General features: G+C 44.5%; 1 protein-coding gene across 1 annotated transcript in view; it reads left to right on the plus strand.

Moving 5' to 3' along the window:
- The window catches only part of ptk7b (protein tyrosine kinase 7b), a 77,989-nt gene that overhangs the window by 48,638 nt on the left and 6,579 nt on the right, over positions 1-22,772 (plus strand). The window contains 13 exon segments of the mRNA XM_034240648.1: positions 240-536; positions 7,401-7,503; positions 7,757-7,941; positions 10,371-10,518; positions 12,358-12,488; positions 15,693-15,959; positions 16,894-17,030; positions 17,571-17,706; positions 18,307-18,426; positions 19,331-19,480; positions 19,744-19,891; positions 20,528-20,655; positions 22,068-22,268. Of these exon segments, the coding sequence (XP_034096539.1) occupies positions 240-536; positions 7,401-7,503; positions 7,757-7,941; positions 10,371-10,518; positions 12,358-12,488; positions 15,693-15,959; positions 16,894-17,030; positions 17,571-17,706; positions 18,307-18,426; positions 19,331-19,480; positions 19,744-19,891; positions 20,528-20,655; positions 22,068-22,268 (2,151 nt within the window).

Here is a 22,772-nt window from a genome sequence, read left to right on the forward strand (position 1 = left end):
GTGTCTGTGTGTATTAGATCACCCAGAACCTCACGGGAAAAAGTATTTTCTCCACGTCGGGTCTTATAATTTTACGAGAAAATATTTCACAGCTAGCCAGTATTGTCTAAACATCACATTCCTCCACTGGGCTAAGTGGTCGCCATGGCACACACTTAATGAACGGAAAAAGCTGTAAAATGTTAACAGCAGCGCCATTCTAATCCTCTGTCATTGACTTTCTCTCTCTCTCCTTCCAGTGCTGTCCATCCAGGCCGCCGCCATTCAGTTCACCAAGGAGCCCAAGTCCCAGGATGCCTTGCACGGCCGCAGCGCAATGCTCCGCTGCGAGGTCAGCGATCCGGCTGACATCACGTACAGCTGGCTTCACAGCGGCCAGCCCCTGGAACACAGCGAGAGGCGCTTCGTGGAGGGCAGCAACCTCAAGTTCACGGCGGTGGATCGGCAGTTGGACGCGGGAAACTTCGAATGCATCGCAGAAAACTCGGCCACAGGAGAATACCACCACTCCACCAACGCCTCCTTCAATATCAAGTGTGAGTGTCTCATTTCGAGCCGTTCTCACGTTCTCCGTTCCAATAATACTTCCCGAGTGAAAATCACCAGCTGACAGGGTTTCATAATGGCAACAAGGGCGAGCATCCAGTTTCTGGATCAAAAACGCCAAACAAAAGTCCCGGTATAAGATGACAGGTAGTATGAGCTGCAGGAATGTTTCCACCTTGTTGCCTCCTTCTTTGTGGCTTCCTCTCTCCAAAGGAAACTGGATACGTGCGCCACCAAGCATGTGTTTCTTGTTGCTTGTATCTTTTTTTTCTCCATTGTGCAACACCCTCTTTTCCCATATACCATCAAAAGGCTTTTGTCTGAAAATTACTGAGAGCAGCATCATTTGTTTTCTAGCTATGTAATTATTTACTTTAACATTAACTATTCCCTCCTTGCTGCAGCTTTTGAATCAGGCTTCTCCTTCCCTCACTTTCTTGTCCCATTAAGTTGAGACTGACTAGTATTTTAATTTTGTTGTTTACCCCCGCTACCCAAACCTCAACGACCCTCTTAAGTTTCACAGGAAGCCATGGGAATTCTGCACGGCCCCGTTTGGGATAAATAACAACCTTGTTCACGTATTGTGGTAAGCCCTCAGGTACCATTTGTTGCTGAAAAAGCCTTTGTGCCTCGCAAACAGAGAGATAGTTTGTCCCGATGGCAGTAGTAAAAGCAAAGCGGGGTGAAAAATGGCTCCATCTGGAATTTGTTGTCCTCCCGAGCTCCATTCAGCCAGGAGGTTTCTCTTTGCGGGGATGTTACCCGTTCAAAGGCTGATTACAAGAACAGATGAGAGGCCGGACCTCCTGGTAGCAGACTGAGAGACGGGCGGAGGTTTAACCCCTGCTCTGTGATGTGCCTCCACCAGTGGATATTTGTGGGCTGCCATGACATGAGGGTTAAACGTTTTATGAGCCAGGTAAACCCAAAGGAGCTCATCGGTTTTCCAATCCTTGTCTGATATTGAAGGCTCTGCTTTTATGCGTTTCAATTAAACATGATACAGTGTGTCAATAACGCTCCACAGAAAACAAAACTCCCACACATTAAAAGAAAGTTAAAAACAAGTTAGACCAGGAGGACCTGCCTTAAGATTTGCCATTGGTGACCCAGAATGAACCTCAGTACCTGCTTTGTCATTAATATTCCCACACGTTGGAAGAGAAAGGAATGTTTTTATTGGAAGGAAGGTGGAGTAATAATTTCCAAAAAGCCAAATTTGTTCTTGCTGAACTCGTATATAATTGTAATTTGGAGTATGTTGACACTTGTTTACATAAGTGGTCGTTATTCTTTTTAGATGTGAAATGCTCTAACACAAATAGGCAATAAGAGAAAATGATTAAATATGAGTTATTTATTAAATGGAAATTCTAAATATGACACAAGACCGCTTCACTTTGCCCCTTTTAAACTCCTCAACAATTTGTAGTGCCGAATGTGCTGGAACATGACATGTCCTTATTCTCCATCTGCCTCTGAGGGTGTTTATAGGGCATCTTCAAGTCCACTAAGTATGCTGCCGGCTAACACACCTTCAAGTACGACACTGAGTCCTGCAGTACATCGAGTAGAGATAAACAGCAGATACATAGACGATACTTGGATATTAAGGGATAGAGTTCAGTAGAGAAATGATAACATCAATAGCTTCATATCAGTCTTTAGGGGTAGACTTCTCAGGTATGTCTTCAGATAAACCAAAGGAAAAAAAACAAAAAAGGTTGTAGCATACTTGAAACCAACGCACAGGTAACAAATGATCCTTAACCATCTCAGTATGCGGCATGTGTCCGCGCATAACAACACATTTGTCTTTCGGTCATATTACGCAGGGTGGCTAGCCATCTCTGGCTCACTTTAGGTGGATGTGGATTTAGGCGTGTTATGACAGCTGTTCTCATATTTCCCCAACATGCATTTAACGGGCGATAAAGCCGCGCACGTCCAAAAGTAAAGACCCCCTCCGGCTTTAACCCTGCATTTGCGCTCACTCATGTGTATGCTAGTTTGCGTGCATACTTGTAAAAATGTGGGTTGCAGGGGGGGGGTTGGGTATTCCATATGTGCTGTACATGGACTGTACTTGAGTAGATGGTTTCCCCTCCCCCCCCCCCCCCCCCCCCTCCCCTCCCGTCTTCTGCAGAGAGAGTTAATTTGTCTTGCTCTCAATGGTGGGTGGGCAAATCCTGCCAGTTGAGAGTTATTCAGAGTAATTATCCCCCCTCTGTTTTCACTAATAGAGGTTTTGAGCCCCCCCTTATCCTTTTGTCCCTCCCGGTCATTGGGTCTCCACGGCGAGTCCGCGTCCAGCAGAGGCGTCAGACTCAGTCTTCACTATTGTCCGTGTGTTTGTTGGTCCTGGAGGCAACGCTTCGCTTGACTCGGGGTAACGAGATGCAAACTGACATTGTTTTGGAAATCGGTGATTGTAGGAAGAAGGGAAAACATGCAGGGGAAACTCAGGCAGGCGCATATTCCTCTCTTTTTAATCTCTCAAATCACAGAGCCACTTCCACACGCACACACACGCCATCTCGATTTAATCACACAGCATGTGTCCTTAACCTACATTTGGTCGGCAGATGCATTTTAGAGCATCCTCACTGATGGCTAGTGCAGCTGCATGCTTCCTGTCATCATTCCTGCACACTTTTGTTAGCTGACAAAATGCAGCCTAATAACCCAGGCTCCATTTGTCACATTCAGAGTGACTTTCCTCCACTGTTGGACATTTTTCCTTCCTTTCTCTTTCAGCCCTGTCACAGCAACAGCATCTATCTGAGTGGCTTTCCCCTGGCCTGCTGACCCCTGTCAGCCACAGCTGATAAAATCTGACACCTCGTCTCCAACTGCAAGCTGAGTCCGTCACGCTGCCTCCCAGGGCGGCTCCAGGGGCACAAAGTTTACACTATGAAGCCACTCTGCCACATGTTTTGGCTCTTTCCATGCCCATATGGTGCCGTCAGTCAAATCCCAACCCTGAGCTCTCCCCTGGATAACACAATCCACCTTGCCTCTGTGTAAAAACCCTTCTCCATGGCAACAAATCAGCTCATTGAGTGAAGCAGACGAACACGCAGCTGTCTTTTGGCACAGCGAGGAATGAACGGTCCGAGCATCTGCCTCGACAATATCCTCCCAATTCATCTGTTATCATCCCCGTGTTGGTAGGACTTCCTGCTCTGCCTCCAACATAATAATTATACGCCCCTAATTATGGCGTTAGCTGCCAGGCCTGCTCCAACACTTAGTCATGCATTCTGAGAAGGATTACGGGGAAGTATTTGCCACTAATAGGTTATGAAAGAGCACCTTCTGTTTGTCGAGGCGACAGCTGGAGAAACCTGAGCTGTGAATTGAGATATATGAGCAGAGTAAAGGGTGAGAGTGTGCGACTGTGTGTAAATCCAGGTCAAAGTGGAAATGAAATATTATCAGGAATTGATTTTTTAATCTACTGGAGAACCAACTAGGCCAGGAGTGGCAGAAACTTGAGACAGTGACAAGGATGTGAGTGTTGATAAGTGCCCATTGTCCCAATGATTGTCAGGTCACAGAGGTCAAGCAGTCTGTCCCGCACTGTGATTACTTTTTTTTTCGAATTGTTTCTCTTGCTGCTAACACTCAGTTTGTTTAGTTTCTTTTCACACTCTTGCTGCTGTAATGTAAAAATATTTTACACAACTATAAAAAGGTATAAAGGGGATTTCCCAATGAGTCATACCAGACATATGTTCAAATCTGAAAGTTTAATCACTATTTGTATTTGTTTTTGATTGGCAATTGACAGCAGAAAAACACATGGACTCTCACGCTACATCCAAACGTATACATTTTAGTTTATTCATACACCATTACAAAACAAAGGCAAGCATTCCTGAAATTGTCACATAACCAATTTCGTTAAACAGGAAGCAGGTGACCCTAATGCCGCTGAATTGGGAGAATGTCGTAAATTCTCAAATATCAGCTTGCCTTTTGTGCATGTAGGCAGTATCAGCATTATAACTTGAGGAGTTTAACTGCGCGACAGCTGCTAGCATAGACGACAAGTCCACCAATGCCTGTAATACGTGATACATGTTGAATTAATCACAGATGGTCAAGGCCGATCATTTTCTTCTAGAATAGGGTTATGTGACAGTGGTGTGACGAGTAAGGGAAGGGAACATTATTACTAATAAGACCCTTTAAAAAGTTGGTGTCTCGTTTCAGGCCTCTCCGTTTTAAGGAAACAAAAATGCAGGAGAACTTTAGACGCTATGCTAACGTAGCATAAAACTATGCGTTTTAAATTACACGTCATAAAAGTAGCACTGAGAAACTAACATTTAGCCATGTCTTGTAAGGTTGACAGTTTGACAGCGGAAACACCCACCTGTTACTCCGGGCAGGTTGAAACTAATTCTTTGATTTCATTTCCAAATGTCAAGTTGTGCTGCACATGATACTTGTTGTTCCTTCTCAACTTCGTCTCACTCTCTCCTCCTCCTCCTCCTCCTCCTCCTCCTCCTCCTCCTCCTCCTCCTCCTCCTCCTCCTCCTCCTCCTCCTCCTCCTCCTCCTCCTCCTCCTCCTCCTCCGTGACTCACTGTTTCCCTGTCTGGTTTTATCGGCCTGGTTATGCTTCCACTGCACTAATAACAGGTCTGTCTGAGCGTCTGGCCCCAGGTCCCTGTAGCTGAAGTGGCCTTCATCATCCTGTCCTCCTCCTCACTGAAGCTACAGGGGCTGTAGACTAGGGACGACCTTGACTCAACCAATTGGCATCCTCTGCAGAACTCTTAAACATTTACACGCATGCATACACGCTTCGGGGTGCAGCATCAACTGTGTTTTACTTCGCACAAACAGTTGTCTCTAACACACACATAAACACACATTTGATCCAATGTAGCGTGATGTGCACTCGCAGTTGCCGGCGCATCTGTGCTAGGAAGAAGCTAATGAGTGGGCCCTGTTACTGTAGAGAGGGTTTCCCATGATCTCCCAGGGTGCATTGTAATACCAGGTTCCTGGGTAATTCATCGTGACAGCTCTTCCTCTAGCGCCCCCCTCTGACCTCGCAGTGGTGCACCCCCCCTCTCTCCACCGCTGTCTCAGGTGGAGGCTCATGCCATGCATATTTCATAGTGGATCCTAACAGCAGAGATGCAGCCGCAGTATTCAGCCACGGGCCATAGCAGTGCAGCTCCATGGAATGTCACACACACACACACACACACACACACACACACACACACACACACACACATCCCTCGTCGTGCATAAACTGGGGCAACCCAAACAAATACGCTCTCTCACTCTGAATGTTATGCCCCCAACAACCACACCAGGGGTACAGACTGCACGTCATGCAACCACAGACCTATATCTCATCACGTAAATAACTATTAGACGCTGTTCTCATTCAGTGTGAACACTAAGTATTTGTATAGTCAACACACTCAGCAGGGAAAGGGGAATTCCAGCAGGGTACACTGAGGCTTTATTAGAGACAATTTGAAGGTGTCACTCAGCAAAGGAGGCACCGCAAATAACTTAACTATTTATTTAATCATCCTGTAGACTTGAGTGTGGATGTGGCTCAGCGGCAACGGGGTATTTTTCAGCATATTAGCCAGTGTCTCGTGAGGGATAGAGAATATAGGTTATACACTCACAATATAAAGAAAAGATGGACTAGCTTGTTATCTTGGGCGAGAAGTGAAAATATTTTTATATTAAAAAATGAAAAAGTACATCCATTATTATTTAAGAAAGAACAGACTCCCTTTTGAAATGTATTTATATATCCTTAATTTATGCAGGGGGACCTTATGATTATTAATGCCTTATTTTAAGATGTTTTTCACTACAAAGAAGTGATGTCCATTCCATCTGTTATGCCATAAAAATGCTTTTGTGTAGTGTAAAGCTATTCCAGTATGTTATACGTTTTAACCACGTTTGACGATTGGGTTAATATTATGATCTGCCAGGAAAATCGTAACATGACATTTTCATATTGTCCCCTAACACTGCATCGGATCAAATACAGTATTTTTATAGCTGACACTACTTTTCCATCCACACTAAATAGGTTTATCTTACTGGAGCCACAGCTATCATTTTTTATTGAAAGAGGGATAAAACGCCTCGTTTCATTATGAGATGTATCTAGTTGTCTCCCTTTGAGACTGAAACATGATCGTATGTTGGCCGTTGGCCGTCTCCTAGGAGAAAGCAGGAATGATTTGCTGCTGTGATGATTTCTTGACATCCTGCATGTATCTGATGTATATTTCCCAGTGTACTGTGTCAACATTTAATGGTAAAACCACGCCGTTCCCCTTCATTTCACACCGAGATGCATTCAGGGGACGACTGGATCGATTTCCTCCGGCATCTGTTTCCTTCATTTATTCTCATCTGACACTCACCATTGATCAGGTTTCCCGTTACATGTGTGAGTGATGCCTCTCATCACTTTGTTGTGGTGTAATGGAGACATACCTGATCGGCTTTGAAGACATTTTAAAGGACTATTCCTTCATTTTTAAAACAACAACATTCTTTTGTGTTGCTCATTTCCTTTCTGCCTGAGTTTACGGGTTTGCTCTGACAACAGTAGCCCTTTTTAACAGAGTAAGCCAATGAACTGTCCATTAAATGTCCATAACAAGCACTGGCTCTGACTTGTGAGTGCAGGGAAGTGCTGTCTCATGAGTCACAGTGATGTGCCTTCATCTCGCTGCACCCATTATCATGACAGCGTGCGCCGCGAAGACACATGACAGGACCACCACTTAACTCAATTTCTCCGCCATTACTCTTACACTCTCCTCTGTTTTTCCCTTTCCTCTGCAGGGTTGGAAAGTGGCGGCGTAACTTTGAAGGAGCCCGCCTCAGAAGGGGACATCGAGAGCTCCGCGCCGGTCACGTTGCGCTGTCACATTGACGGACACCCACGGTGAGTCTCCTCCTGTCACCTTAAGTTCAGAACTCACAGGGTTAAGGATCATGTCAAGGACTGCAGTGAAAAACTATTCTTCTGTCATCGTTGGCCTCTCTCATGCCCTTATGATCCTCTTCTTCCATTCTTCTTCTCTCCCCCCTCTCCACACCTTTTTTTTCTGTTTTGGCTTCATCAATCACCCTGCTTCGCCAATTTTCTCGTCTTTTTTCCTAAACCTCTCCTCCTTTTATTCCTTCTCCTCCTTAAGGCCGACGTGTCAGTGGTTCAAGGACGGGGCGAAGCTGACGGAGAAGAGCCACCAGATCAACAACAAGGAGAGGACGCTCACCTTCGCCAGCGCCAGTCCCGACGACAACGGCCTGTACAACTGCTGCGCCAAGAACGCAGCGGGACACGTCTGCAGCAACAGCAACTTCACTCTCAACATCATAGGTGTGTGTGTGTGTGTGTGTGTGTGTGTGTGTGTGTGTGTGTGTGTGTGTGTGTGTGTGTGTGGTGTGTGTGTGTGTGTGTGTGTGTGTGTGTGTGTGGTGTGTGTGTGTGTGTGTGTGTGTGTGTGTGTGTGTGTGTGTGTGTGTGTGGTGTGTGTGTGTGTGTGTGTGTGTGTGTGTGTGTGGTGTGTGTGTGTGTGTGTGTGTGTGTGTGTGTGTGTGTGTGTGTGTGTGTGTGTGTGTGTGTGTGTGTGTGTGTGTGTGTGTGTGTGTGTGTGTGTGTGTGTGTGTGTGTGTGTGTGTGTGTGTGTGTGTGTGTGTGTGTGTGTGTGTGTGTGTGTGTGTGTGTGTGTGTGTGTGTGTGTGTGTGTGTGTGTGTGTGTGTGGGGGGGGGGGGTGTGTATTATTGATTATTTAAGCTATTATTTTTTTGATCGCTCTGCTCTCGGGATACTTTGTCAATAAAATGTCAGATATTGAAAAATGCCCCTACAATTCCAGGAGCCCAAGGTAATGTCTTCTAAATCTTTTTTGTTTTGAATAATCGATTAGTTGAATGACGATACAATAATGCCTCCTTTTTTTATGATAACATAAGTTCATTTTGTTACAAAAATGGCAGAAAATGCAGTTTTTCAGCCTCTGAAATATGGATATTTTAAAATGTGATTTTTTTTTTCCTATATCACATTAAACTGTATATTTACATGTTGTCCACTAACCAAAAAGGGCATCATCTTGGACTTTGAGAACTGGGATTGCCATTTTTCACAATTTGTTAGCAAGACCATTCGATTAATCTAGAAGATAGAGGCAACCTTAATTGGAGCTTAACAACACTCTTGTGACTCAAATATATACATTTAAATAATATTAATTAGAGAAAAAAGAAAATCCCATCAGATAATAGAAGTTTACTAACGTTCTAGCTTGAAAAATCACTTAAGGGAATTTTTCCACATTGCCACACCTGCCAGGAAGTGTTTTGAAGAGCATCAGGAGGAGGAGGAAGGGGAATGCAGACCATTAGTGTTGAGAGAGAGAGCAGGAAGAGAAAGTGATGGAGTTCTTAATGTGATTACCAGAGAGTGTGTTAGCACCTTCCTCCTGTCGCCACCCACGCACACAGACACAACATCATAACCATCTACAGAGCGAACAACAACATCAGCCCCCCCCCCCGCCACAGCAGCGCTCTGTTGATCTGACTGAAGCTCTCACACACACAGCTCCTTTTACTGTTTCTTTGTGGTAGATTATTGTTTTTCTGCAGGCTCAACAGGACTTATTTAGTTTCCTCTGTACTGGGGGGGTAATACACAGGAGGGGCTCACACATACACTAGATTTAGTACAGTACATCCAGCAGCACATCTGCGCCAGAAACCTGATGCCCATTCCACTCTAATTAGCCACCTGCAACACACACAGACACACACACACACACACACACACACACACACACACACACACACACACCGACACGCTAGGTTAGCACCTGTGTGCAAGAAGAATGGATCATTGTTGAGTTTCCAGTTACCGGTTTGCCACCCTCCGCTCCTCTATAGGGCTTCACCTTTCGGTAAACGCTGACAGATTTAGACAGCTTTTCAATGAACGGTCACTGCTTTTCAAGATGAGGCCTCCCCACCGACTTCCTGGGTGGGCCAGGTGTGGGCGCCCTTCCTTTTTCTTCACACCAACCAGTAGCCATATCCTAATTCTGCTACTGGCACCAAACCTCCATGAGCTGTTCAGATTTCAAATTCTCACACACCTAAACCTGGATTAAGGGTATTTTTGTGTTTCCATTTCTGCATTGAGCTCAACACCCTTCAGCTTTGTATAACAATGTGCTAAAGTCTGTTTGTTAGAAACTCCTCTTCTAGGCTGTACTGTGCCAAATCTCTGGCACTGTTTGGCAGGCCAGAGCGGCCTTGTCAAAAGAATGTGAGAAAAAGGAAAATTATAAGCAGCATGTTTAGGTGATTTTGGAAAAATCCACTAATTCCATTGTTTAGAAAATGCAAAATAACCAGCCTTATTCTTTCTATGCTCAAAAGTATACATCTAAATGATGGCTTAGGTACAGATGTTTCTTCTTTCCATAACTATCAACCCCTTTCAAGTACTTTTAACCCCGATGTATTGCGTGACTTAAGATTATCACAAAGAAGAGAGATGGCCTCCTTCTATGATCCAGGAGGTAAAAAAGGAGATGATGGTCCAGTTAAGCTGCAGGGCCGCTTCACTGACCTCATTAACTATCCCTGAGGGCCCCTGAGGTGTTGACACACACACCCCCACCTGAAGACGGCTTGTTCAGCAGCTGCGCTGCTGTTGACAGCTTCTAATAAAGCCCGGAATAGACCGGCGCTCGATGGACCTGCAGACGTCATCATGCAGATGTTTGTCTACCTTTCTCCGACAGATAAGAGTTTCCCGAGGCCGGTGGTCACTCCTGAGGACCAGGTGGTGCTGAAGAACGAGGAGGCCGCCTTCCACTGCCAGTTCACTGCCGAGCCGGCCCCCACGTTGGAATGGTACCACGAAAATGAGCTGCTGGTGAACAAGTCTCGGTATGTAGGGAGCTAAATCCTCCCCTCTGCAACACTTTTCTTTCTCATTGTACATCTTAGACTCAATCTCCCTCACTGCCTTCACTTCATTCCATCTTACTTACCATTATGTAAGCTTGAGCCACAGTCGGGTAATCCTTTGAACCCAATGAGGTGGAACCGCTACAACTCGAGATGGATTGCACTTTAAGGAATATTATTCCTGGAACCAAGCGCTGTAAAGTTTCTCTTTAGATCCCTCCAATGCAGCTTTTCCTCCCCAGCCAGGAGGAACTCGCCGGTGTTCTCGCACTGAGAGGAAAAACCCCTCAAGCTACACTCCAGCTTACCAGCATGTCCCCTATAAACACATAAGCGCTAGATAATAACCAATTTCTATACCAAGTGCCAAGCATACCCTCAGGGTTCAAAGCACCTCACGCATACACATAGACGCATTACAGGCAAGCTGTTCCACATGAGGAGACGGTTTAAGTGATTATTGTGTTCAGTCAGCGAGGGGAGAGAAAGACTTCAACATCAATAGTTAGTCACTTGTGTAATGAGCTTGTCAGAGGCGGGTTTGGTCACCTTGGGAGCGCTGACTCAGCACCAGTACTACAGATGGATGGGTAATAAGCCCGGATATAAAAACACACACACAGACTGCTTCATTAAAAAACGCAGGCCTCTTTGTGGTGAAGGTGTTCTAAGGCTGTTTGTTTATTGATCTGCGCTGATACAACGCCAGAGGAATGCAGCTCTCTGTGGGAGATATCATCTGTTTCACACCTGCACTGTTTAGACAACCCCCTCCCTCCCTCTATCCCTCCCTCCCTCTATCCCTCCCTCTATATTATGTGTGAATATTTGATGTGGATTGTTTCTCACATGTGCCAGACTAAGGAAAAATACACCAGCGTAAGCTCAGGGCTGTTTTTACACAGAGTCCTGCCCCGTGGGTCAAACCAACTCTTGGGGGAAATATTTGAAACCAAAACAATTCTTTCTGCACATGTTTGCAGATATAAAGATGATTGCTTTAGGAAAAGAATGTGCCTTTGTTCATTTAGTTTTGTGGTTATTTTTCCTCACACAAACTCCCAAAGCTCATTTCTCTTTTGCTTTTGAACAGAGAATAAGAGATGACACAGAAATATCCCCCCTCCTCAGGGAATCCAGTGGAAAAACAGATCCAGCAGCACCTTCACTTCTTCCTCTCTGCTTTACATATTCACATTTCCCTCCTACACTTTTATCATTCAGCCATGATGAGCTGTTGAGTCAGCCTGTTGAACTTTTTCTACACGTGCAGAGTGAGAAGTGCAGCTCCTTATCTGTCAGCCCCGAAGCTGGCTTTAGGTTGGCCTTTAATTACTCCTCATCTGTCCATCACTGGCACTGAAACTCCCTTCAGCCTGCCAGAAGCCAGCCATCAATCCTCCTCTTTACTTTTTGTAAATTAAATCCCTATGTAGGACACTTTTCTTAGTGCGCAGTGGACACATTCTTAGCATTAACTCTAACCTATTTAGGGCAGCAGATGGCTTCGGTTTATTGAATCCGGGCAATTCAGATAGCATCAGGTAACTTGCCAAGTACAGAAAAATTCATATTCTAAAATAGTGGCACTGATATTGTCCTTTGTGGCAGAGCATTTCCATCTGGTGCTCCCAGCATGCCAAAGCAAATCATTTTCAGATGCAATCAGAGCTAGATCTGGCGACGGGAGAGTGGTCTTACTTTCCTGTGTGCTTCTGTTCATTTGCCTTCATATACAGATAATGTGTTGGTCATTGACAAAAAGTAACTTTAAATGAGCTGATCTTGGAATCTAACCATGTGTTTCTTCTTCCACAGTGTGATCCTGTTATCCAACGGCACAGTGCTGATCACCCAGGTCAAGCCCAGGAACACGGGGACCTACAAGTGCGTCGGCCGCGGCCTCACAGGGTCCAATGTTGCACTGGAGGCCTCCCTCCTCATAGCCGGTACACACACACACACATACTTGCAGTTGTCGAGGTGTTGAGAGATAAACACCTGTGATTGTGTAAGCTGAGAGCGAGAGGGGCATTTGGATTACATATTTATCCCGCCCTCCTTCTCATTCTTCTCTCCCCTCCCTTTCTTCTTCTGGCAGATCTCTCATATGATACTCACATTCCCTTATTGACATCCGGCCCAGCTGTACCCACTACACACTCACTCACACGCGCTGGAGCATTTCCCTGCTTCCTCTCCATATTATTTCCTCCAGCAGTCCGGCTGTTTGCCAAACTTGTTAAGCTTTCTCCGTATTGCAACAGCACCTGGCATAAGTAACACTAAATAACGTACCAGTATGACTCAAACTGGTTTAACAAGCAGTGTAATTATGCGCTTTAAAATGTCATTTTACCTGCCCCTGTGATTTGCATCCATCACTTGGATTTACCTGGTAGGAAATGACTAACTTACAAATGGTAGGGTATGTTTAACCACTTTAAAATCAAACAAAACACTTTAAACAAATATCATTTTGTGGTTGTTCACGGGTTGGGTTGTAATCTGTGAAGGGAAAACAATGTAATATACAAGTTCAGACACAAGTAGTCTTTATTTAAAGGTCCCATGTCATGGCCATTTCCACTGATCATAATTCCATTGTTGAGGTATACTAAAATAAATGTATATTGTGCAATTTTCCAAACTCACATTGGTTTCTCATACAGCCTCTCTGTATAGTATGTGTATTCACTCTCTGTCCTAATTGGCTTGTTGGAGCTCCTGCCCCCCCCCCTCCCTGTGAGCCCAGTGACCGTCTGCGAGACAGCGAAACCCAGCCCGAAACACACACACACCTGCAGCCTGGCTGGGAGTTTGTGTGTGTGCCCAGTTCCGCGGTGTCTCGCTGTCTCGCCGACCCCATACCAGTGTCTCGCAGCAGCGAGCCTCGCAACCATAGGCGGAGTTTGACATTTGCGCTTGGGGGGCAAATCTTTTTTACTGATGTCAGTACACAGTCCCAACTATTGCGTGGGGTGCTACGGATACAGTAGCAATAAAGCCAGCGTTCACTGCACTGAGTATGACTTTTCCACATACGAACACAACTCGTCCAGTCATGCACGCCTCATGCCCGCCGTACACACACACTCATATGGAAGGGGCGGTCTCTCCCCCCAACAACAGTGTATTACATTATGTAAAATTGTGCACATCTTATACTTATTTGATAACTAGTATATCCCTTGGTTACTTGAACACGCTACAATATTATTAGCCAGTGTCCTACTTAGTGCAGAAGTAGACGCCTTAAACGTCCCAGAAATTGGACATTTTAAAAATCGCCGCATCCATTACTGCTAATTATTGTAATACAATAGCTGAATCACTTGTATGCAAAAAAAATACGTCATACACACACACGTCACAACATGCAACTGCTCAAAAATGAAATTATTTCAAGCAAAACATGATATTATTCAGATTTGTATTGTAACAATCATTATATTACATCTACTAAAATATATATACGAAATATTTGTATTGGAACAGTTTTAGACGTAGTAATGCTGTAACATATTTCAGCCACTAGGGGGGCAATGCCCGTGTGTGTGTGTGTGTGTGTGTGTGTGTGTGTGTGTGTGTGTGTGTGTGTGTGTGTGTGTGTGTGTGTGTGTGTGTGTGTGTGTGTGTGTGTGTGCGTGTGTGTGTGTGTGTGTGTGTGTGTGTGTGTGTGTGTGTGTGTGTGTGTGTGTGTGTGTGTGTGTGTGTGTGTGTGTGTGTGTGTGTGTGTGTGTGTGTGTGTGTGTGTGTGTGTGTGTGTGTGTGTGTGTGTGTGTGTGTGTGTGTGTGTGTGTGTGTGTGTGTGTGTGTGTGTGTGTGTTGTGTGTGTGTGTGTGTGTGTGTGTGTGTGTGTGTGTGTGTGTGTGTGTGTGTGTGTGTGTGTGTGTGTGTGTGTGTGTGTGTGTGAACACCTCACGAGAAACACAGGCTGTTGTTATGCCTGCTGTGACGTCAAGTTACTCCGTTCTCCGCTTGTATTTATGCCGTTACAAGCTTCAAAGTTGTATTTATCATCTGAATTTGCCGAAACAAGTTAGTTGCTACAGGGTGTACTTTGAGGGTTTGTGACTCTGCAGACCGTTTACATGCATAAAAAGCTACGTAACACACAAGGGGACGGGTAATAACCAGAAAAGCATGACATGGGACCTTTAAGCAAATAACAGTGCCTGCTCTCCAAAGAGAACTCCTTAAACCAATGTTTTAAATGGCGGCTTGATCTTAAAGCCGGAACAATCGGTAGCATCGTCTCATTTTACTAATCGGCCGGCATTTTGAAATGCATGTGCATGCAAGTCAAATATATTGTGTAAGTTTAGAGCTTGAATTTCTATGTGTTTCTATGAGTTCTCCCGATCACTTTATTCCACTCGAGCAGCTCCCTTTTTTCCCCAAGGGTTTGGGATTAAGGAGCTACGACTGGATCTGCAGTTTTAACCCAGTGAACCACAGCTCCATTTAAATACCTTAATTCACTTAATCTGATGGTAATCCCCGCGGGCATTATAGGGGATTGTGTCACAGTAGAATTCATTATTGAGGGACAAGTTGAAACAGTCACTCCATCGCGGCTCCACCTCATTTAATTCACCCCCCCCTTCCTCTTTCTTTCTCCCAGATCTACTTTCCTTTCGTCTGCTGAGAAATGTGTGTTTTCCTCTGTTCATTAATCGATTTAGATCTTAGTCTTTAGAAGGTCGCAGCCACTGACCAGCTTTCAGAGCAATGTCGGCCAATAAAGTATTAATGACTTCCATTTGGGACTCGCAGTATTAAACCACAGTGTAGTGGGAGGTCTTGTGAGTCTTTGTACCACAGATCACATTCCACTTTCTGTATAAGGGGCTGCCAGTTTTGATATGACCCACCTCACCCAGACCCGAGATAATTCCTGTGCAACCTATATATACCCAGTTAAACTACTGTGCGCTTTGTTCTCTAATTACTGCACCCTGCGCTTACAAATCAGAGGACTTTTCCTAACTCTGTGCGTTGGAATTAATTTAGCTCGGAGCTGCTCGTGGAATCCGTAACGCTTCCGTGGCTTTGAAGGCAGATTGATGATTATCACTGGCTTTGTGTGAATCAATTTACCCTGCACTCAAATTGCTTCTTCATGCTGAAAAATTCTGTTCCCACAACAGAGATCGACGACATGGTGCCCAAGATGTCGAAGGTCTTCACAGCGGACACCCTGCAGCGGGTGGCCTGCCACCCCCCACGCGGCAGACCCGAGCCCGAGGTGTGGTGGGAGACGGGGGGTCAGCGGGTGCCCACGGAGGGCAGGGTGTACCAGGACGGCCTGAATCTGGTCTTCAGTCCCACAGAGGGAGGGGACTCGGGCACATACACCTGCGTGGCCCAGAACAGGGCGGGACGCAGGACCCAGGAGGTCACCTTCACCGTGGCCAGTGAGTCGAACACACACCGCTGCATGATGTTCACACATTACGTTTGTTTCAGCCTTCACAAGAGAACAAAACCTCAGTTTTATAATGCCTGGAGAAAAAGCCTCAGTCTAAGCTAATCTTACATTTACAAAACAAGCATTAGTAGCTGCTTGGGCTTTGAAATAAATGGTCATTTAGGGGAACTGTTGAAAGATGCTTTACCAAAGCATTATGGGAGAGGAAGGATCCAGTATTTTGCAAGCTTTACACTTATTAGAGAACAGGGGGTTTTATGTCAGATATCACTCTATCAGATTTATTCTAAAGGATGACCGTGTCCAGAAGAGTTTACAAAAATGATATTATTAGAATATTTAAAAACAATAAATGAGTTAAATTCTACTAACTTTTTTTGTTGTGTGTTTTTCTGTTTGAAGGAGACGAAAAGAGAACGGAGATTATTCTATTTTAAATATATAATAAACATGATGATAATTATGACAATGCTATTATCAATCCCTATATATTGCTTCACACCTACTGAAGATTAAGTATATCTCTGGCTCTGCTGCTTTATTTTAGGCATCTTCTAAAATCCATGTTTTGTGACTAAAATACTGTAATTTCTTGAGTTTTAGTTTTTTATAGCAACCCAAAAATGAATGAAACCAAATGAATATAAACCAGCCAATATGGGCTAGCATAGGTCATTGAAGTGCGCTTTGTATTACAGTAAGCCTTTAATGTCAGGAGCATGCTGGGAACACTGAGAGCATCTACCAGATACTCAGAGATAAATGGAGTCTATGTTTAGACTGACCACAGGCCAAGCTCACTAACACTTTGTGTATTCCTTTAAGGGACTGTATATGCAGCTGAGGAGCTATTCTGTGTGTACTGTACTGGTGTAGAATGTCTGTGCTTATACAACACATTTCTGTGTGTGTGTCCACAGCTGCCCCAGAGTGGGTGCTGAGGCCTCAGGACAGCCAGCTAGAGGAGGGTAAACCAGGCTACCTTCACTGCCACGCTCAGGCCAACCCTGAACCTGAGGTCACATGGCTCCGCAACAACATCATGCTCACACCAGAGGTCGGATAACAAAAACTAAAACACCACACAGATGAAAGTGTCTTTTTATCATGGACAATATTTGAATTTCCCCAAGCATTCAAAACAGCATTGCACATGTACATGCCCACACAATTAGAAAACAACATAGCCATTTATAGAAATACAATAGTTATAACGATAACAATTGTTCAAATGAAAAAAATGCAGTCACATTCCCGTTCGTCCAATTCTTATTACAGTCCCTCTTACAAAGTAGTTGGTAATCCTTGTCGCTTGTTTGGTTCCTAAATATTGTCCATTTCCCCCATTTGTATTCAAACTGTGATTCTTGAGGCCCCAGCCGATATGTCAGTTTTTACATTTTATTGATTTCCTCTACGATCTCTTCCCATTGTTCCTCAGTAGGAGGTTCCACCTTGCACCATTCTAGTGATTGCTTTTTTGCTGGCTATTAACAATATTTTGACCAGATATCTATCCATATGTTGAACAATTCCTTCCCTCAAATGTCCTAGATAGAGATATTTGAATGTATTTGTTTTCCTCTATTCTTTCTAGGACTCTCGTTTCAAGCTGTTCCCTAACGGCACCCTCAGGATCAACAACGTGGAGGTGTACGACCAGCAGATGTACGGCTGTGAAGCGAAGACGGAGGGCGGCCGACTGTCTGGGCAGGCGCGCGTTTTTGTGCTCGGTAAGCCTCGAGGGGAATCCACCAGCTGATCAATATACACAGTAGATTATACTCGGAGCGTACACTAAGCAGCTATTTGAAGCCATTATCCCCCACACAGATGATTTGTCAGTTAAATCATTTCCAGGGCGTAATGAGTAATACATTGTCGAGGGAAAATATAAAACAAATGTGGTCATGCCTCTGGGCTTGTGAGTGTTTCCAGAAATAGGAAGAGCGTGTCCATGTTTGTCTCTGGGCACACTGCAGGACACCCACAGAGGTGTAAAATATGACTCATGCACGTCAGCTTTGTTCTTGCCTCCATTTTTGCACATTATCTGATTTGATAAATCCCTATCAGCTATAGGATCACCGTGATAAATTGCCTGACATGTCACTGTTTTGTCTTGCAATCTCTGTTTATATGATCTCAGCCTCTGATAGACTCACACTCATCTGATCTGTGTGTACATGAATGTGTCTGAGCATGAAGTGCGTCAGATTACTGTGATTTCATGTGCAGGCTGAGATGCACAAAAGCGGCTTTGACCCAGCCGCCCCCCTCTCTCTGGGTTTATCATATGTGTAATGTGCGTGGTGTTTTGACTTGTGTTTCAGAGAAGCTGAAGTTCACCCCCACCCCCCAGCCTTCTCAGTGCCTGGAGCTGGACAACGAGATCACCATCCAGTGCTCGGCTAAAGGCAGAGAGACCCCCACCATCCGCTGGACCAAAGCAGGTGAGCACGCCACGGCTAGCCACGCCAAGCTTAAGAAGCACACCCAAAAATATGAAACTTCTTGTTTTCTCTCTTATCTTTAGGGCTATTTATCGATCAAGTATATTTAGCTGGATTTGCTGTGGATAGCTGCTGTAGAGATCTTCTCTTGAATCCTTCTCTTGAATATAATAGAACGAGTGCACACTTAAATAATGGCAAAAAAAACTTAAAGAGCAACTTATCTCTTTCCAGAAATGATAACCTGGTTACTCAAGATAATCCATGGACCTTGTTGTGAGCAGTTTCACGTAGGGACTATTTTCTCTGTAATGTACAGAAGCAAGCGTGCATGTACATCTATTCGTACTTTTTGACACCTGTAGTTCGATAGGAAGAAAACTGTTTCTATATGAAACTGCTCACACCATGACTGTGGACTATCTTGAATAACCAGGTAATTATCTCTTGAAAATAACAATGCTGTTGGGTTTTTAAATGTGTTTTTGTGGTGCTTCGGCATCACAAGCCGAGTGCCATCTGGTTCCATTATATTCAAGAGAAGACAAACATATTTAATGCCTTTAAACGACTTTACATCAATCTACATAAGAAAAATGGAAGAATATGGGTTTTAGATTTAGTGGGCGAGTTACAATTAACTGTTGTATCACTCTTAAGAAGAATTCTCATCAAAAATGCAGCCGCACCTCATATTCCTTTTTCTTCTAATGATGATAAAAGAGGTTTCCTCAGGAACGTGTAGAACCATGCGCAGAATCTGCAATAAACAGAGTGTGAGGAAAGCTCATCATCATGGATCATTTCCCCCATTCATCTGCATTTGCTGTGATGGAGTCGATTTAACCACATGCAGCACCAGCCTCACCCCCGCCTCCCTGTGTCTCTCTGTGTCCCCCTGCAGACGGAGGAGAGCTGCCTCCTCGGGTGGAGCAGAGGAACGGCCAGCTCCAATTCACCAAAGTCACCCGCAGCGACGCCGGAAACTACACCTGCATCGCCTCCAACAGCCTGCAGGGGGAGATCAGGGCCCTGGTGACCCTCATAGTGGCCGGTAAACAGCTTACATTACAGGGCCATGCTAGTCACCAGTCACACACTTGTGGTCGCAGCACATCTGAGTCATTGATCATTCTCATCAAGTGGCACACACTGCAGCCTTTATTGTGTACTTGGTGGCACTTTTATTGCCCAGTAATAAATAGCATTTGGGTTGTATAGTGTAACCACAGTCAACACAGTGTGTGAAGGAAATGTTACGGCCCAGTTGTGGTTGTATTAACCAATGTGTCCATGTGTGTGTTTGTGCACATACAGTGTACATTCGCTTTAAGTTGGAGCCAGAGAATACCACGGTGTACCAGGGCCACACTGCCATCCTGCACTGCCAGGCCACCGGAGACCCCGAGCCCCACATCCACTGGATGGTCAAAGACAAGACGCTGGACATCAGTAAGAACAGGAGGTAAATAAGAGAAGATAAGATAGAACTTTATTGATCCCAATTTGGGACATTTGGGAAGTTTTGTGAGGTAAATGAGACACCTGGTGGAGTTTGTGATTGCACATGTCTTTGCATTGATTCTAGATTTAGCTTGTGCACACTTGAATACAACAGGCCTAATGCAAGAACATCCAAACCTTTTGTACGATTCATGAACAGATGTCAGCCTCTCGCTACATTTAGTACAACAAATAAAACTTTTAAATTGTAGTCTTACCTAAAAACGTTAATGCTTTTACGCCTTTTGAATCTTTAGTCGTTTCAGGGGCGCTTTTTGCTCAAGTCACATTCAACTTAATGTGGCCTTGTTTTTCTTAGCAATATACAAGCCTTGCACTTATTTGGAAAAGGCACAATTATGACTAGGAGGAACTTCATTTATGCACAATGTAATGTTTTTACAGGAACTGTATTGTCTAAACATTTTGGGAACAATTTAAGATGAGAAATGTAGAATAAAGTGACTAAAATAGAATATCTATATTTGGCCAGTTTTCGTGCATTCCATCAGAAATATAAATATATATGTGCGTGTGTATGTTGGTGGACTTTGTTGTGAACCCCCTACATCTCTCCATCCCTTCTTTCTTCCTCCAGGTTCCAGACCATGCCAAATGGCTCCCTAGTGATTACAGATGTGACTACAGATGACACGGGCAGATACACATGTGTGGTGGGAAACAGCTGCAGCATCAAAGACCGCGTGGCTCAGCTTTATGTAGTGGGTGAGTCTAACACACACTGACGTATACACACAGGCTCCCTATATCAGGAACAAAGGAGCACACATGAGCATTAGCCACTGTCACAGGTAGCGGATGAAGCATTAATTAAACCTCCGCCTGTCGTGCGTTTCGGTTAATAAGCGCAGGCACGTCTCTGACACCGCCGCTGTCACTGAGGTGAGGGAATCGGGTAGACGTTCGATCTAATAAAGCCTCACTCTGTGGCTCTCTGTGTGCTGACTGATGCTAAAAATCACAGTCACACACTCGCATGAGTCTCCCATACCCATACTTGCCAACCCTCCCGATTTTCGCGGGAGACTCCCGATTTTATTGCCCTCTCCCGGTTTCCTCCCGGGGTCATATTTCTCCCGCATTTCTCCCGATTTCTGACAAAATCAGATTTATTCAGGACTGTTTCCACTCTGACTTTAATACAGCTACACCATTGTTTGGTTTCCATGGTAGCGCGTCTCTTTAGTAGCGTGCTCAACTGAAAGTCTGAGAGGGTGAGGCAGATAGTCACAGAAAACAGAACACTCCTTTCCTGAAAAATACAGGTCCAGCCCACACATATGCTCCATCAAGGATGGTGCTACAGGCCGCAGTGCACTTACAACTACAATAAGCATGTTAATGTTAATCTAATACAGCTCCGGCGATCCCCCCCACCCCCCCGCGGTGGTTTTGAAATGCTCCCGATTTCTGAGGTCTCAAGGTTGGCAAGTATGCCCATACCAATCATTTTCTCCCAAAGTAGCAGGATCCAGATTAGATTAAAGTAGGAGACAATTCAGTGTAAGATGTTTGCCAGGGTCAGCGTGACAGCTCTGCCCTGCAAAGCCAGTGTTAGCAGTGCAGACAAAATGATTTGTAGTTAAATGAGGTTACTGTATGTTTTGTATTATGGTTTTAACTGTGTTCAAATCCAATGCAAATGTCTAAACAAAACAGATGAGTGTTTGCGGACTGCTTCAGTAGGGCAGAATAGTTGTCCAACAGTTTTTTAACATTTGATGCATTGATTTAACTTTGCACATCATTACTGTAGAGGATTTTTATCAGTGAAACCATACCATTTTTAAAGGGGCCCTATCATGCTCATTTAAAGGTTTCACAATTGTATTGTGTTCTTATACTGTGACATGTCTCCATGCTTTAATGTTCAAACTCTTTATTTGTCTCATGCTGCCTGTGCTGCAGCACCTCTTTTCACCCTCTGTCTGAAACCAGAGCCCAGTCTGCTCTGATTTGTTAGCTGGCCGGCTCTGTTGTGATTGGTCAACCACTTAAAGATGTCCCGCCCCTTAGCCTGTCATGTACAGTTTGTTGGAGCGTTTGCCAATAGAAACACATCCTGTACTGTTCCAGAGCTTTTTTAGTTGACCATAATTTTTGCCTGTGCCCGACAGAAAAACCTATGCATAACTTTGACGAAGTGGAGGACAAGGCTCCCTACAAGATGATCCAGACCATCGGCCTGTCGGTGGGAGCAGCCGTGGCTTACATCATCATCGTGCTGGGACTCATGTTCTACTGCAAAAAGAGACGCAACGCCAAAAGGCTGGACAAAGGCCAGGACGGAGAGGAGCCCGAGATGGAGTGTCTCAACGGTACAGTGCTGGAGGAGAGGCTTTCTGAATGTGTGGTTAGGCAATTCTAAAGTCAGCCAGGGGGTTTTTGATGGGAGGGGTTCATTTTCCCTCAATTCATGTTCCTCAGTGCGTTGTGGAAGGTTTAGGATATCTGCTGCCATCTTGTGTTTGTCTAGGGTATTGCATTAAACATGTGTCGCAAGTTCCCTTCAAATTGTTGAGAAATTAGCTGTCTCTATTTTGAGTGAAGTGTTTACACTGTCGAAGTGACATTTAAACAAACTCAGCTCTCTATATGCATACAAACATTTTTGAATTCTTAGTGAGTTATTAAGGAAATGGAGCAGCTGCAAAAATAAATTAACAGTTTTTTAGAACATGTCAGAACCAATGTTAGACATTTGAATTATTTTTTCATTTGATTTCAGTTTTCAGAATTTGTCTGTTTGAGTGTTGTACTGGCTTTAGTTTAGAAAATGCATCTTTAGGAATTAGTATCATTTCCTTTTCTCCTTTTTTATT

This window comes from Gymnodraco acuticeps, unplaced genomic scaffold (assembly GCF_902827175.1).
Source record: "Gymnodraco acuticeps unplaced genomic scaffold, fGymAcu1.1, whole genome shotgun sequence".
Taxonomy (NCBI): Eukaryota; Metazoa; Chordata; class Actinopteri; order Perciformes; family Bathydraconidae; genus Gymnodraco; species Gymnodraco acuticeps.